The 17,755-nt window shown below is 34.9% G+C and overlaps 2 protein-coding genes, 1 long non-coding RNA gene and 1 pseudogene across 3 annotated transcripts; all 4 read right to left on the reverse strand.

Moving 5' to 3' along the window:
- Nucleotides 1–858: 858 nt before the first annotated feature.
- On the reverse strand, nt 859–3,653 carry LOC108228163 (zinc finger CCCH domain-containing protein 1-like; annotated as a pseudogene).
- LOC108228148 (uncharacterized) lies at nt 3,577–11,769 on the reverse strand. Its single transcript, XM_064086222.1, is given in 15 exon segments — nt 3,577–3,716; nt 4,330–4,372; nt 4,741–4,849; nt 5,640–5,776; nt 7,761–7,884; nt 8,052–8,104; nt 8,107–8,282; nt 8,400–8,485; nt 8,908–9,115; nt 9,717–9,800; nt 10,513–10,599; nt 10,961–11,103; nt 11,255–11,330; nt 11,413–11,525; nt 11,614–11,769. Coding segments are annotated over 15 exon segments (1,527 nt in total). The 5' UTR covers nt 11,632–11,769; the 3' UTR covers nt 3,577–3,646.
- Nucleotides 11,770–12,074: 305 nt separating this feature from the next.
- Nucleotides 12,075–16,764, reverse strand: LOC108192783 (bifunctional bis(5'-adenosyl)-triphosphatase/adenylylsulfatase FHIT). Its single transcript, XM_064086223.1, has 5 exons — nt 16,576–16,764; nt 16,379–16,487; nt 13,263–13,408; nt 12,623–12,721; nt 12,075–12,545 (listed from the first exon to the last, which is right to left on the reverse strand). Exons 1-5 carry the CDS (start codon nt 16,699–16,701, stop codon nt 12,435–12,437), a joined length of 591 nt encoding a protein of 196 aa, XP_063942293.1. The 5' UTR covers nt 16,702–16,764; the 3' UTR covers nt 12,075–12,434.
- LOC108203654 (uncharacterized) lies at nt 15,457–16,372 on the reverse strand. Its single transcript, XR_001803466.2, has 2 exons — nt 15,831–16,372; nt 15,457–15,632 (listed from the first exon to the last, which is right to left on the reverse strand). It is a non-coding gene; the product is annotated as an uncharacterized LOC108203654 (long non-coding RNA).
- Nucleotides 16,765–17,755: the final 991 nt, after the last annotated feature.

Here is a 17,755-nt window from a genome sequence, read left to right on the forward strand (position 1 = left end):
GTCCTATTACATAAAACAGACTGGTGTAGAATATAATCAAATAGTGCAAAATGAATCTTGTCACCTACAGCACCTTCAGTGTCATATATCAACAGAGTCAATCCTTCTGATAGGTCATTCTTGGACAAATCTGATATTGCATAAAATCGCTCAAATCATGAATTATGTGCAGAACAAGAAGATTTCTCTTGCATGTCTTTCTTGCTTTAGGCATTAGGGTTTGTTACTTCTAAAATTCTTATTCTTATGTTTTCTTTGCTTTCGAGTTTATTAGGATTCAGTTTACTCTGCAAGGTTCCCATTAACACCACATTTTCCTTAACTAGTACATATCAATTGAGTAAAATGCATGTAAAGTATACCTATATTTATATCTTGAAAGTACATTGATTCACAAAGGTAATCACTTCAATTACTTCCTGACGAATTGACTATCTTAGCTATTACATGGGATCTACAAACTGATGCAGGAAAACTACACAAACAAGAATGAGCCCAGCAATCTTATTGATTGAACTGCGTAATAATTACCAACCCTAGATGATGCCAACTTCGGGAGCAGAAGTATAGATATTGATTGAAACCAACATGTAGGGAAAAAGTTAGATGTCAAAGAGTAAAGCTTATAAAATGCTAATCATTATCCATCCCAGTGTTGTCAAACGCACAAAAAAAAAAACACAAGCTCCAATTTTGAAGCGTAACTCGCGCGATTTTTTGCCAAAAATTAAATTATCTATATAATTATATAATTTTGAGAATGTTACTTCCACTATTAGTTTCAAACATAAATAATAGTATCAAACATAGTGAAAATATCACATAAAAATATCATACTATCAATCAATAACATTTAGTATGTTACAAAACGAATATTGAACTTTTGACTTGTCTTTCTCCACTTGATTCCCATATTTCCATCCAATGTCAACACTTCGAGTCATCTTTAACTATGGCCCAAGTGATCGGCACCTTTTAAGAGAGTAATATTTAAGGAAAATGTATTCAAACACCTAACAAACATTGAAAATAGTATTTACAATTTAGCATAATGCTATACCAGGGTATCAAAGAAAAAGTGTTGACATAAAGAGAGATGATGAAGAGAGAGGGTCAAGAGAAGTAGAGTTTTTTAACTTAAGGATATTTTAGTCTTTTATACTTTTGCGAGTTTTTGCGCTTTTTAGTGCGAGTTTTTGCGCTTTTTAGTGCGAGTAATCGCGAGTTAAGCGTCTTTTTAGCCAATTTCATAATCGCGCTAAGCTCAAACGCAGTTCGCGGAACCTTCGCCAACTCGCGAAGCGTGATTAATCGCGCTTTTAACAACACTGCTCCATCCAACAGCAAAAATATTATTTTATTGAGCATGGAAAAGAGAAAATTTGTTCTGAAGATTAATAAATTCTAATTAGCTATTTTCCTACGCTTAATCTAAAAACAGATTACTTCTTAATTAATAAGAAAAAATAAAGTCGATATGTAATATGTAGCATTTTCTAGACTCTAGAAAATAGAATGGGCAAGTTGCCTAGTTCTACCAAGATTTTCCTCTCTTTATTCTCTTTATATAACTGTTGCGATCTTTTCTCTCTGAAATCTTTAGCTAATCTCACTTCTCTCTGATGTAAAAGTTTGTTTATCTGATCGTAACTATATCTATTTCTCATCTCTCTAGTTCAGTATTTCTTGCTGATTTATTTTCAATCCTCAGCCCCGTATATAATTCTCATGTCTAAAACCCCCCTGCTGCAGAAAATATGATCACATAGTCATCTAGATTATCAGGAACTGATCATCTCCACAGTATAACATGTGGAGATCAATCCTATATTGATATGCTATACACACGGTAGCTTAAAGACTTCTGTAAGTTCTGTTATATCAGGTTGATGTTATTCATAAGTTACTCCCAAAAGGAATGAAGCTTGCAAGTTTAGATTCATCAAGATATTAACATTGTATTCTCTAACATGTCATAGAACAGTAGATAAAATGTGATTGTTTTCATCTCTTGCTTTATTTTATCAAAAAGAAAAGCAAGTCAATTCTGTAATCATAAACTGTACTTAATGAAGATTAGACTAATTACACATATGTAAGGAAAAAACTTTAATGGTGGCTAACCTTTAACGTACAATGCTCACAGAAGTAGTGCTTGCACTTGGTAACAACAGGATCAGCGAATGGCTGGCGACAAATAAAACAAGCAAATGGCAAGGAATCATCATCTTCATCACTCTGCTCTGCTTCCTCGTCACTTTCAAACTGTTTCAGAGCTAAATTTCTCTTTCTGGCCTTCTCTTTCTCATCCCACTCCTTTTCCAACTGCCACCCTGACTTAGTGACTTGTAATCTCCACGATCATGCATAAATTTACATGAATCACCATACCCACAATACCCAGTTTCCTTGTAATCTTTGCAGATATCTGGCTGATAATCAAACCTTGCTGACACCCTAATATGAGCTGATGCCCTAAGTGGTCCATGTGACCCACCTGCTTTCTCCCCTGCGACTGTTTGTTCTCTTCTAAACCCAGCTTTATGATCTGTGTATGCATTGATTCCTTTGTACAGCTTGTCATCACCTTCACCTTTATTTTTCCCTTTTAATGCTGCTTCTGCTTGTTTGAGAACCCTCTCGCAGATCGCCCGAGCATCTCTTGAAAAATCAGTCTTGGTCTCAGGGGTTGCTGTGGCCCTGCTATCATTCTGAACTTGAATTGCACTAGAGGACTCAAACTGAAATAATGTTTGCTCCTTTTTAGTTTCAACATCTGAACTTTTTAATTGCTTGGTAGGCGCAGTCGAAAAATGCAATTTATTATCCTGTAATGAGGACTTTTTCCTGTTAACCGTAACAGTGTCGGATTTGGAGCCTTCATCTTCTTCAACTCCATCATCCTCACTAAGATTCCTTTTCCTGATATTTCTGTTTTTTGTTGGTTTTTTGAAAAATGTGCATACTGTAAATGAAGAAGATAAAGCAATGAATATATGACGAAAAAACATTAGTTCAGCAACCAAGGATATTAAGTGTAAATATATACCTGACTCAGGTTGTCGAGGAGGTTCACTAGACTCCGCCATGAAATTAAAAGCCTATCACAGAATGGAAAATTGGTTCTTGCAACGGCTTCTGAAAATATACAAGTAGCAAGAACATTAGGTAATAAAAGTGAAGAATAAGATTGAAGCAAAATCCAACAATATAAACATAAGAAAGACCCCATATCCCTAGTGGATGCATAAAAGATTATATTGATAACATTGGTAACAAGTAAATGACAATTAGCAGAATGCTAATCATTCTAATGGTCATATTCAAATCGGATGCCAATAGAAAACGATATAAAAAGACTGAAAAGCAGGCATGAACAAATTATAAAACCAAAAGTCTCTCTACAAACGGATCCGTAACATAATTTAATTCCAAACATACTTATAATAATCCAATATATGACATGATAGGCAGAACAGTTACTAATTAAATTGAATTAGTTTTGTAATACCTCAGCGGTGGTATGGTGTGAGAGCTTTCAAATCTTCTAGGTCACCAGGGAGGAGTATTTTGCTTCGCTTCATCCAGACCCCCACGACTATTCCCGCTGAGGTTTTATACAGTGTTTGATGGGCTGGATCGTCTTTTAGATCGGGTAATGTGGTAAGCTACACACGCTTTTGGCCCATCCATTCATTCTAGGTTTGAAGATTTTTCTTAAAAATATATTGAGGAAATCGGGATTAGTTTATGAAGCTGTTGATTTAATCGGATATTTATAATTTATAATATTATAACGAATCAATCAAATTAAATAATTTATTATATTGTATATGTCCGATCAACAAACAATTAAATTAAATTCCTTTACTTTTTTTCTACAGGATATTGAACTTATTTGCCTCTTGTACACACCTCCAGGCTCCAAAGAAGCTGTTTGCTACCTGGGACTTGGGAGTCGTACTTCGTTGAACACTGACTATTATATTCAATATTTCAATTAAACTCCAGACATTTACATCAGTCTCACCAATAAAATTTAACCAAACTCATCAAATTTAGTGTTTATTATGTGATCTTGTACACACATTAGAAAGACCAATAAATAAATTAACATTTATATTTTCATGCAGAAAAGAGTAACTAGTAAAAGCAATGGTGGTTGATGATCAGGCGTACAAGAGCTCAAAAAATTCATCCCCTCTGGACTGACACTGGTGGCAGGAAAATTATGACTTGTGAGAAAGTGAGCTCACAAGCTGACGAAAGTAATTCCAATAGTATGTGAAAGAGAACTAAGATTAAAGGGATCTGTGAAAACTAATCTACCTGAAAGTCTTATATACATCATTAAGATTCTCTGTCAAAAAACCTGCACCAAGTAGCAAACACTGTAATGATATATTTGCCAGAAGGCGAAATAAGACAGTTCTACATATACTTGCTGAGGATTCAAAAATAAACCCTTATGTGGCCAACTAATGATTGGTTGCTAGATAGGTACTTTTACTGACCCGTCATCAATGCTTTCAATTTCTTAGATGAATAAACCAAAGAGATCAATACTGACGGAAACAATATATTATTATTATTTTGGGAAATGGCATAATATTTTATACATTAGGCACTTTAGTATGCTAAGATGTCCAGGCTCCAGAAAAGGGAAAGGAAAATGTAACCATATCTGCTTCTGAACCTAAGATGCTCATAATGCATAAATTCGATTAAGAAAAAACATACCAAATGAAATCAGTTGTGAAGCAAGAATTTTCCACCAGTTTGCTGAAACCTCCTTGCCTAGGCCATGAAACAGAAGCTTGTCATATCGAGCATCGACAATTTTTTTCGACTGCGAACATGTAAAAGGGATGTATACTGGATAATTATGATAAAGGATGTTTGATTGAAAAACATTAGTAGTTCAGAGTCTGTGAACTATAGGAGACGTGCTTTCTGCTGTGGTATCATCATCCTTCAAGCTGATACAACAAATTTAATGATATTATGGTGCAATGAGCATATTGCTTATAGATCACAAGTATAACTGCTTTTAATTAGATAGACAGTAGACTGTTGAGTGTATTAAATTATAAATATAGGATGACTAAAAAATCTATAAACTATAACTGCATGTTACGAGTTCCATTTTCTTTTCAGCAATCTATTGGTAAATAAATCTGTTTTTATATATGTTTTAGTATGATGCATTATATCAATTAAGATTCTATTATTACAATCCAACAAATCCATAACAGAACTCAAGTCTAGATCCATCAAGCCTCAGATATTGGTCACTCAACCCAATAATTAGTCTATTATCAGGCTATTTAACATAGAGGCTCGTAAATGAGTATTTTTCTCAACCAATTCAGAATCTTGTGTGCGAGAAAATAATGACAATAGAAAGCCAAAGAATACAAAAGTGCTAAAAAAAGATCTAGTAATAGTTATGAAACAATTACCTGAGGATCACATCCAAAACAAAGCAAGCTGCTTCAACTAATGTTATCATAAGCTACTTAAAATCAGAGGGGGCATGGAGGAATGCATGTCTACATAAAGGACATGATGACCTACCAAACATATGAGTGACAATATATTTAACAAAACAGTTACTACCTAGCAAATAGTCATCTTACTCGAGATCCACAAAGCACATCTACAGGAAGATTAAGTCCCCAACGACCCCCACATGACTTAATGCAGGCCATAAGTAAAAATGCTTGTTTAGAAACGTCAATCTCCTTTTCGGGGATGGTACAGTTATCACAGTATCCTGCAACGAAAATACATGTAACCATATATTGAGATACGACTCAGACTATGTTGTGGATGATGAAAGTAAAATGAAACACGGAACACAAGAATATTAGATTTATAGAGGAACCTTGAAATTCAAATTTGTACTTTCTTGGTGGAATGGAATGAGATTTAACTAATCAGGTTCAAAAGGATGGTTAAACCTAGTGACAGACAGCAGCACTCAAATAAAAAGTATGCACCACTTAGTTACAATCCCTCACTAAACTCTCAAGGGGAGAAGGGAGATCGTGAAGTCCATGAAACTTACAATTGATTTAAAACCATGCAAAAAAAAAAAGAGGATGGAGCTTGGTTGGTGCTCAAGGGAAAAATTGTCTCCCTCATGTTCTGAACAAGTAACTTCTTTTCTTTTTTCTTGGGTAAAATTCAAGAATATCTTGAAATGTAGGGTAAAATATATATAACAAAGCTTGTATATCATTTATAAATGATAATTGATTATTATGTGACCGGTGCTACCCGCCAGTGGTGATATGATCTCCTAGGCCAGATGTTGGTACATGAATTTACATGTATGCATCTACATATCATTGAAGACTTGGAACCTTAATGTCGGCTCTTCGCCACCTGGGGCTGTAGTATGTTCCAAGTAGACCTGGCAGAATATGGTTTTGGACCAATTTTGGTTGATTAATATGGATTTGGACTGGTTTATGAACCAAAACCATATATGAACCATATTATATCAAATATGGTTATAATTTGGTTTGGTTTTATATGGTTATGGATTAAAATATGGATATCCATATTTGTATCAAAATTTGAAAATTTTATATTAAGTACTGCTCTGCAAATTCTATCCATACGAGCTGCAAATGGTATAATGGTGAAATGATGCAGACATGATTCACGCAAAATATGCACACTGAAAATTGAAACGAAAACATGCACTTTTGCAATCTGTATTAGTCAAGCATGTACTAAGAGATTGAACAGAAAATAACACAATAATTAAAATCTAGATGAATAAAAGAGGAGAAATGATAGAGAGTTATGGTAGTACTAATAATTACAGAAATGGAAACTTGTCCTACAATCTGAAACCAATAAAGTACTGTCTTTTGATGCTCTCTTCGATGTACAATCTCCAGCCCCGTAAAAAATTTGCACTTGACTTAAGGCAGCCCATTTGTCACTGCCAGACTCCCCTCAATTTAAATTATATTATTCTACTCCATATGATTTGATATGGATCAAGTTTGTACCTGGAGCGTGGATCTTCAGCTCTTTTTCTTTGAAACATGGGTACCCATATTTGGTCCATATTTTGAATAAAAAATGTGATTTTAAAACCAACCAAATCCAAATAAAATATGTGATTTTTTGTTGGGCCAAATTTTAAAAATTGGTTTGGTTTGGACCGGATATATGGTTCTGGACCTATATTGCCAGGTCTAGTTCCAAGGGTTGCGCTGTTCGCGGGGGCGGACTTACATTGATAGGATTGGGGGCATGGGCCCCCAGTCAAATTTAGCCCAATAATATTATAGTTTAGGAGATATATAGGTGTTCCATTAAATAAACAAATATAATCATTAACCCATATAATTAGAAGCCCGGTTAGTTAAGTTATGTTTTAAAAAATACCCAACAAGCCCAATCCATCAATGATTTGAAGTAATAAGCAAGTCCAATATCTAAAATAACAAGCCCAATCCATTAATGATTTGAAGTAAAAAGCAAGTCAAATATCTAAAATAATAATCAACCAGAAACAGAGGTTAAACTAAAAGGATTAATAAGAAAATCTTAAATTGTGCCCCGACTAAATTTTAATCCTAGGTCCGCCACTGCCAACATACACACACACACACATATATGTTTACATACATATTAATTACATACTTAAAGAGGAGGTATAATAGGGTCCTATCAGGTTTGTTTCATTTCCGATAAAAATGACAATAATACAAAAAGAGATGTTGTGCGATACAGACCGCAATTCTCGTATGCACAGATCTCGCCGAAGTACTCCAACAGATACTTTCTTCTACAAGTTCTCAGCATACAATACTGTTGTGCAGCCATGAATGATTCCATTATAGCTTTTCTCTGACTTTCCTGGTGAATAAATACCCCAACAGGAGAAATGAAGTGGGTTAAAACCTGAATACACTAAAAATTTCAGCGGCAAGGATGTTAACATTGCATATAAGAACTGAGTATAAATGTGGTTTTGCCTCCTAAAAATATTAATGCAAGACCGTTGAAGAAAAAAGTGCACATACTGACTGTGCTTCTCTGCAGTAAAAATCAGCTTTTGCAAAGTCGCTTCTTTTGTATAAAGCCAGCAATTTGAGGCAATACCATCTCGACCACAGCGCCCACTTTCCTGGTAATAAGATTCTAGACTCTTAGGGCACCCATAGTGTAAGACATGCCTGACATCAGGCTTATCAATGCCCATTCCGAAAGCAATTGTTGCAACCATAATTTGGATTTCATCTCTTATGAACAATCTGCAAATCACATTAATTGAGCCCAAAGTACTTGGTCAATTGACTCAAATGGTAGATTCTAAAAGTGTTCAAAATCCGGGAAGATAATGCATTAATTTTAACTTTTAAGAAGGTAACCTGTGCGACTCCTCGCGAGCTTTACTCGCCATTTGACCATGATAGATTCCAGATTTAACTCCTGCCTCGAGAAGCGATTTGGAAATCTAAGAAAAGTGTTGAAAACTAAATAGTGAGAAAGACAAATTAAAAGAAGATACAGCAAGGTAGAGACGTGCCTGTAGAAGGACCACAATAGAGGCCCGCAGATATAGAACCGTAATTATTAAGCATGGTAGGGTTGTCTTTGTTTTTTCTCACTTAGTAAACAGATAAGCTGTAGTTACTTGGTGTGTCTGCTACAATATGCATTTTTATTCATCATCCCTCTGTAGTATGACTCAAATTTTAAGCAGCATACATATGCTAGATAAGTATGTACAGCAATCGCATATTGAATCCTTGGTATGCACTATGAGCTATAAAACAACTAGATTTCTTAGTTTCTTGACATGGCATGCTCACCGATTACATGCATAAATGTAAGTGACATGAGATTTTTCTTAAAGGAAGTTATAACAAATATTACCTGCTCAACATCTTTGATGCTGGTACAATATATAATAATTGAACCAGAACTAGCTACACATTTTAAGATCTCCTCCACAAACTCGAACACAGATGATGAACCGTGATTAGGAGTTTTGACTCCATAAAATAGATTTTTACGATCAAATGAGCCAACAGCAAGATATGGATCTTTCAGCTTAAGCGACTGGATAATATCAGACTGCAGCCTGTAATATCAATAATCTTTCTTTTCAATACCCTAAATCATCTATAGAAATTACCGCAACAGAAGACATCTCCAGTTAATTACTGTAAGCGGAAGAATATTCATTTATAGAGAGGTATGGAAACAAGTTTTAATTCATATGAAGCAACAAATGTACACATCATGCACAAAAGATTACAGTCAGAAGTCAGTCATGTTGTGACAATGTAATGAAGTCAGTCAGAAGATTATATTTTCTGTGATAGAACATGTAATGTCAAGTCATGCTTAAACAGCCCAATTACATGATAGGGGAAGAAAAAGAAATAAGGAAACACCGCAAATGATATATAACAAAAAAAGGTGGTAATTAAATGATATATTTTGCTTTTTTGCTAGAAGTAATAAAATGATAAGTATCAGCTGTATGACAGAAAATGTGGAAGTAGAATAATATAGGCAATTAGGCATGCAGCATGAAAATAAAAGTTGTAGCCATCATTTCGTAAAAGATCATTATATTTTATTATATCTTCCAACATGGCTGTCAAGAAAATATTAAAATTAACTTATTGCAAGGGGCAAGAGCATTAAAGAAACAAGAACTTAATGTCGATACCTACTTTTCTGTAGCAGTTGCTGTTAATCCAACAAATGGAACATTGATGAGAACATCACGCAATTTGTCTAATTGCTTGTATTCCACCCTATAAAATGAACACACTGAAAAAGAAAGAACGCATAAGACTATGGTTCCTGAATTACTGTGCACACTTTAAATTGGCACATCTTAAATCTTGCCGGAAAATAATTTACAGTATTCCAACTCAGTGATCAACATGACTAGGCGACTAGCATACCAATCATGGTAAAAGACATAATCAATAAATTATATTGTAATACTATGTTACCATTCCAGGAGGAATATCACTGTGATTGAGTGGGTCGTTATACACGTTTTACCCCATGATGCACATATCCTTTACAATAATTTTCAACCATTAGGCTTGCATGAACTTTTCCATATTGTTTGAAATCTCATAACATAATCAAACATTTAACATACTGTAATACATATATAATTTGTAAAATATTTTGATTAAATAATACATAAATATCAGGTTATTGTTTATAATCGTGAAGTATCAAACCTCGTACCTTCCATAGAAGCGTGTGACAATCATAAACTAATGAATACACATACGCTAAGAGATACTGAAAACTAAACACTTGTTAGTCAAGTGTAGTACATATCTTTCAGTCCTCATCTAATAGTCAATCAGTCCTGTACTATGTACCGGTGTACCCCATTTATAAGCAATCAATACATATATAGTTCTTAGTGCCCTACACCCTATCTTGGGAACCAGGCTACTGTTAAGAGAGAGCAGGTACAAGGTACAAATGAGAAAATCTGACCTGAAATTATGACCCCACTCTGAAATGCAATGGGCTTCATCGACGGCTAAAAGACATATCCCAACGTTTAGAAGTTTAGACCAAAAGCTGAGATGAGATGAAGCCTATATTATTAGTAACAGAAAAGAACACGGAAACTAGAAAGCTAGATTAATTAATGGAACGAAATAGAAAAGATGGAGATGGATGCATGAAGGTGAAGTATACTATATGTGTTTGTGTAGATATGCAGAGGTGAAGAATGCTGGTAATTCGTGATCTTATTCAACATGCTATACATTAGTGCCCTGAAGAATAATAAAAAAAATCGATCTGAAGTTGCTAAATGAGAGTAAGATAAAAACATGATTATGTGTTTTTGGCAGATGAATGCATAGCAAGTTATAACAGCTAGTATAAGATTAAACATAAGAAAAGAAAAGGCAGAAGGGGAAAAAGGAGGAGTGACCTGTTGGAAACAGAAGAAGCCTTTTCGGGAGTCATGTAGAGGATATGGAAAATGCCAGACTCTGCCTTGCTTTGAACAGTGGAGTCGATCTGAGCACTGCAGAGATACTCAGCTCTAATTCCTCTCTGTTTGAGTGCCATTACCTGAACATGGAAGATGATGATGATGATGATGATGATGATGATGATGATGATGATGATGATGATGATGATGATGATGATGATGATGATGATAATGATGATGATGGAGGCAGGAGAAGAACAAGACGAAAGAGAAGAAGAAGAATAATAATACCTGATCTTGCATTAGGGAAATAAGAGGGCTTATGACCACAGCAGTCTTATTTGAAATCAAGGGAGGAACCTGATAGCTTTAGACACCAATTGAATTGACGATGAGTTGAAAATAGAATTTACAAATTGAAGAATCAATTCAAGTTGAAATAGAATTACCACAATGACTTGCCACTGCCGGTAGCCATAACCACCAAAGAGTCATTTCCGTCTAGAATATGCTCAATAATCTGTTTCTGATACGGCCTGAATGCTGAGTAGCCAAAATGTTTCTGCAAGCAATTCAAATTGAATCGTGAATTTACAAATTCAATCAATCAGTCTAGATATCTATATAGATATATAAACAACAAATCACACCTTAAGAACGGACTCCATGTTGCTTTCCACTTGATAGAGAGAGAGACTTCTCAATACCCTGCTGCTGCACTTTTATGTCCCTGCCCTAACTTTGGATTCCCGCTCTTTTCTTCCGCACCTCAGACCACACTTATTTTATTTATTTATTAATTCATTCGTTTATTGCTATTTTATAATTATTAGTACTATTTATCTACTTCATAGTAAACTCATTTCCCTTTTACTTTCACAAATTCATAAAAACAACGCTATCTACTTTCAAATTTTTCATTTTCTCAGCTATCATATCATTTTAAATTTCAGAAATAACCCAGCAGAGAGATTTTATTATATTGTTGAAATTTTTTTACTTGTATTTTCTATAAAAGTCAACCCAAGGAATAAATTACAATTATTTCACGAGATTATTATTCTACTATATTTACAATTTATCCTATTTCATTAAGTTTTGCAACTTCACATTCCAATAAGGGAAAATCTGGTATTAATGTTTAATATCAATATATGATGGACATTGACATTGATTGCACAGTACGGAGCAAGTTCAGAAAAATTACTCTTACAATTTACTCACAAAACCTTTTTCACCTATTACATACTACTGGTCAAATACTAGTAAACTTGTCAACTTTATAAGTCGCAAGTAACTTTTTGTGCTAAAATAACCAGAATCGCTAGCAACTAGGAAGCAATTTTGTGCTTTTGAATGTTATTCAAGAAAAAGGGGAAAAATCTTCAACAGTACTTTAAATACGGATCGCCGCATGCTGCACTTTGTTTACACAAGCAGCAAATATTACTAATGTCATGCTTCACTTTGTTTACACAAAAAGCTTTCTGTATTCTTCTGCTTCTTGAGCCATTTCCTCCAGGGTTCTGTCTTTCCTTTCCTTGTCCAAGTCCAGCTTCAATTCCTTCTCTTTCTCATCAATCTACACAGATAATAAAGACATCAATCGATATCACTCTACTTGATGTATAACCAACAAAACTATGAGTTTCTTCTCACCGCTTCATATATTTCATCATTTCTCTCAAAGTCACCGCCTTTTCGTGGGATGATGTGGATGTGTACATGAGGAACTGTCTGTCCTGCTTGTGGACCATCCTACAGTACCAGGGACCATTAGATTAGATCAACTCATCAGCACAACCACAGATATAAAAAAGGAACGGCAAAGTAAAATTGGTTGGCAAAATCCAAAGACATAACGGATAATTCCGATATCAACTACATGCAGACCCAATATATTTCCATCGGTTTTATTTATATATATTAAAAAGATAATAGCATCTACATAGATGACAAGTGGAAACAGCTAGTCAGTTGACGGTAGTTTATCTCATAATTAATCTACGTAAGAGGCTCTGTGTCATTTAATTAGTTAGTTTTGCTAAAAAATATACTTATGTGGTAGTCTCGCCTGAAGCTTCTCCGAATGCAGGTGATATGCTAACGCAGGTTGCATGTGAACTTTATCACTTTGTTCATTTATCTCTTAAATATTTAAAGTTGGTTAACCAATTACACAGTCATAAAGGTAAAGTAACTGATACAGATTGTCACATTTCAGTAAAGAGTCATACGAGTATAGTGCTTGTGTAATATTACCTGAACTAAAAACAAGATCACAGAGCAGCTGTCTTACCTGGATTGCAAATGTCAGGGAGGATGCTTTGTGATAGTACTCAAGCTGTTTACCAACTTTCTGTGCCACAATCCACAGGTCACTAGTCTCATCACCAGTAAGATCAACAAAGCGCTTTACTTCGCGTCTTGGGCAGACGAGCACATGTACCATATGTCAAGTTCACCAAACGAGCAAACGCAAAATATATGTTATGAAAGAAACAGATAAAAGACAAATCATTAATTTGATTAGGGTTAGTATTTGAACATTCGATCATAGTAATAGGATCATGCGTAGCCAGTTAAGCTAGGAAGCACCGACACTCCAAAAAGACTGCCGTGTCCGTGTCCGTGTCCGACACGGCCGACAAGGCGACTCGGCACCGACTCGGCTGAGTACGTGTCCGACTCGCCATGTGGCGTGTCGACACATGACACACGTCCGACACACGCCCGACACGCGACCGACACGTGTCCGACACGCGACCGACTCGACCCCTTAAAAAAACCCTAGAAAATGACTGGGACACTAGGAAATGCAAGCTCTGGATTGGAATCAAGAAAAAGGAGGGTGCACGTGTTTTAGAAATTGCAAATCTCTTCCTTGATGAACCGGAGATAGAGGCTGTTCTTTTTACAAAAGATGATCATTCGAATGAAAATGCAGAATAGATGTGTGTATCATTTTGAAAGAAACTCTATTATTATTAATATAATCCAATATTTGACATATAAAAAAATAATAATTTTTATGACTTTTTTTTTTGCCGTGTCCCGTATCCAAGACTCTTTGAGAATTGGAGAATCCCCGTGTCCTGTGTCCCGTGTCGCCGTATCCGAGTCGGTGCTTCCTAGCAGTTAAGTAAGAGACATTAACATCACATAACACATAAGAAAGCAAGCTTTGCCCACTTGAAAGAAAAATATATGGCACTCCTAAGAAGGAGTTTTAGGTAAAAGAGTAAACATCAGTCTTCTGAATGTGATCCTCAAACTCTTCCTGAGTTGGGAGAATAGAAAAAGAACGAAGACGGGTGTATGCATGTGTGTGTAAGCACCAGCCTAAATTCATATAAGAAAGAAGCAAAGCAGTTGAAACCAGGATATGACCTGCAAGAGAAGAAAGGGTGAAGTTAAAAAGAAGTTATATAAGCATAAAAAAAAAAAAAATAACCATCAGAAAAACAAGATATATTCATCAGCTAAGACAAAAACTTAATATGTGAGATAATAACTAAAGTGATACAAGAGAAGAATCAGAGAGAGCAAGGAAAAACAAATGTTGAAATGAAGAGAGAAAGTATGGAGAGCATTGTCAAAGGCCTGCCCAGGTGATAGATGTTTGGCTTGCCAAGTGCGCCTTAAGCGTTAAGTCCATAAGAGTATGATATTGTCAGATTTGCACCGAGCCGCACGGCCCAAAAGGCCTAAGCGGCGGTTAATTTAAAGCACGCCGCCCCACCCGCAACTAATGTGGGATAACTCCTAACAATGACTCATCGTCTTCGAGACGGAAAGTTCTTGCCTCGCCTTAGACAATCCTCATACAGTAGGCAAGAGGAGGGCCTTTAAAAACTTTGGCCCAAATTTGTTTTTTAAAGAAACAATGTTAGATTATGATATATAATCCAGGGAAGCCCTCTTCCCAACAATGAACACGCTGAGGATTTAGGAGAACAGGTAACTAAAAATGGTTGTGTAGCGTTGTGATCTAATTAACTCACTAATAACGGAAATACCCTTGGTACAATTCCATTACTATTTCTCAGTACTACTAACTTTCCTACAGACTGTGGCAGATTAAAAATCCCTTTCGAATGGGAAATGATAAGAAGAATGCTTGCTTTTATCTAAATATGATACCCAACCCACCAAGATGGTCACACCTTGATCTAACTGATTGTCTTAGAATAGGTGTTCAACAACTGGAACATAAGAAGAAAGTAAGGGAGCATATGACGATTGAGATGAACTGTAAGATAGAGGTGAATTGTAAGATGGGGGAAACTGGAGTAAAATTTGAGGTTATGCTGTTGTGATAGATATTTACTAGATTTTTATTTTTTTTGCTAAATGAACAAATTATAAAGAAAGAAAAAAACAGACAACCTACAAGGGAGCATACCCTAGGAGTGAAAAAAAGAGATAATTCTAAACTAGAACAAAGCAACAGCTCAGCCAAAAACTTAACTAATTTAAAGAGACAACTAATAGAAGAGGAATAAAATACTATTGCCCTTAAGATTCTTGACATCTCTTGTTGGAGAAAACTTTGTTTCAAACCATTTGCTTAATAATAGAAACCACATTGATGCTGAATGCTGACCGATTCGACGACTCCTATTGTTTTATCACGCCATAGGCCATACAGGGAAAGCCACCACTGAATCTGTGTATTAGAAATTGGCATAATTGACTGCTTTGATTAGAATGTTACAATTGTATGACTAACCCCTGAAACTTGCATTAACTGGAAATTTTATGGAATATTCCTAAAACCGTGATGAAATAAATTGCCTTGTCTTTGTTATATATATTTTTTTGAAGTGAAAATGCTTGTGCAATTGAGGGGTGGATTCATCCTGACCTCACAGTATTTCCTCCAAACGTAAAAAAGCTTTTCTTCAACTCCACAAGAAATTAAGGAAGTTTCTTCCTTTCATCCCTTTTTCTTACATTTAGTGAGATTCATACATGCAGTTGCACTTGCAAGTAATAGCTGATTCTATAGCACTAGAATCATCCAATAACTTTCTCATCTTGTGATAATAGACCTCAACAAACTTGTCACATAGCTCCATTGCAAGTCTGTCTCACAAAACTTGATAATCTATGGCCATCAACATATTGGAATTGATCATCCCATTCTCCAAACTTGTTGTAATGAAGTCAGAAAACCCAATTCCATTACTAATCACATTCTGTAACAGTGTCCAATATCTAGCATATGACCATATCTCACTGACTCTGTTAATTTCTCTATTGGACCATATATCATTCCTAACTTGATTTTTACAAGGAAATTCAAGTTAAGCTAAGAGACATATGCTGCTAATACGTATAGCCACAAACGCGATAAATAATCAATGTACAAAGTTGAATATAGCAGGTCAACTGAAAGGGGTCATAAAATAGTACCAGCAAGGAGAGGGCGGAGATTGACCATGGCATAAGAAAGATGGGAAGAGTAAAACACTTCCTTGGGGTGAATCTTGTACGCACCGAACACATACTCCGCCTCCATCTATAAATGAATAATCAGATACTCACAATTATAATAATAATTATTATTAAAGCAAAAAAACAGAAATAGCAAGGGGATGGAGGATTACACAAGTTGAATGTGTATGATGATTACTAATCCCACTGCAGCAGATGCGAATACTTGCAATTCTATTAAAACTTGCCCAACTTGGTATTGTTTTTGAACAATATGATGATGAAAGTTGCTTTAACATCACCCCCTTTCTCCCACACTCCTCCTCTGGGACTCCTCGCTACCAAATTCCAGTTTTATTGCCACTTCTGCCCCCACCTTCATTTTTACTTGCTATTTTCCAAATTACTCCCTCCCTCACCTCCTTACCAAAATAGTTGTCACATTTTTATTTTTATTGGTCAAATTGTTTTGACCAAAAATTATAAGTCAATCACTTATTATTTTAAAAAATTAAAAGTTATATTTTAAAGTAGATTAAAAATTATTTCTGATGACATATTTTTTTTATTTTGTCAATTGATAAAATATTAATTCATTCGTTTATTGCTATTTTATAATTATTAGTACTATTTATCTACTTCATAGTAAACTCATTTCCCTTTTACTTTCACAAATTCATAAAAACAACGCTATCTACTTTCAAATTTTTCATTTTCTCAGCTATCATATCATTTTAAATTTCAGAAATAACCCAGCAGAGAGATTTTATTATATTGTTGAAATTTTTTTACTTGTATTTTCTATAAAATTCAACCCAAGGAATAAATTACAATTATTTCACGAGATTATTATTCTACTATATTTACAATTTATCCTCCATAAATTTACGAAATAATTTACGAGATTCAGAAACTTGCTTCTAATATACCCGAAACTTGAAAGTTTTAATCTGATTTTGTTTCAGATTATTTAATTATGGGAAAGAGTAGCACTCAAGTCTCTCTGCACTTATAAATACCCCTATAGATTGTAGGATTTTGGATCATCTAAACACAACCCTACCTCTCTATGCTGATAATTATCTTGCTCGATTTCTAACTCGGAAGTGTCGTTCTTCTGCAACGATAAGTGAAGGCTGTTTATACAGTATTAAGAAAATCAAAGGTTGTTGCAAGCAAAGGTAGTTATAGACCACAATATTGGAGTCGACAAATCCAAATACGAAAAAAGAATATAATCTTGACATGATATTGATGGTTGATATCAAGAAATTAACTATTAGTGATATATGTTTGTTGGTTATTCTTTTATAATATTTGTTTTGTTCATCTCAGACATGTTTGTTGTTGTTA

Source organism: Daucus carota, chromosome 1 (assembly GCF_001625215.2).
Source record: "Daucus carota subsp. sativus chromosome 1, DH1 v3.0, whole genome shotgun sequence".
Lineage (NCBI taxonomy): Eukaryota > Viridiplantae > Streptophyta > Magnoliopsida > Apiales > Apiaceae > Daucus > Daucus carota.

Bases quoted from the DNA above. Each gene is read 5' to 3' on its own strand.
- LOC108192783 (XM_064086223.1), bottom strand. From the start codon at position 16,701: ATGTTAAAGCAACTTTCATCATCATATTGTTCAAAAACAATACCAAGT. The intron at 16,488-16,575 runs GTAATCCTCCAT...ATTCATTTATAG, and splicing joins ATCATACACATTCAACTTGT to ATGGAGGCGGAGTATGTGTT. The intron at 12,722-13,262 runs GTAAGACAGCTG...CTGGTACTGTAG, and splicing joins CCCTGACATTTGCAATCCAG to GATGGTCCACAAGCAGGACA.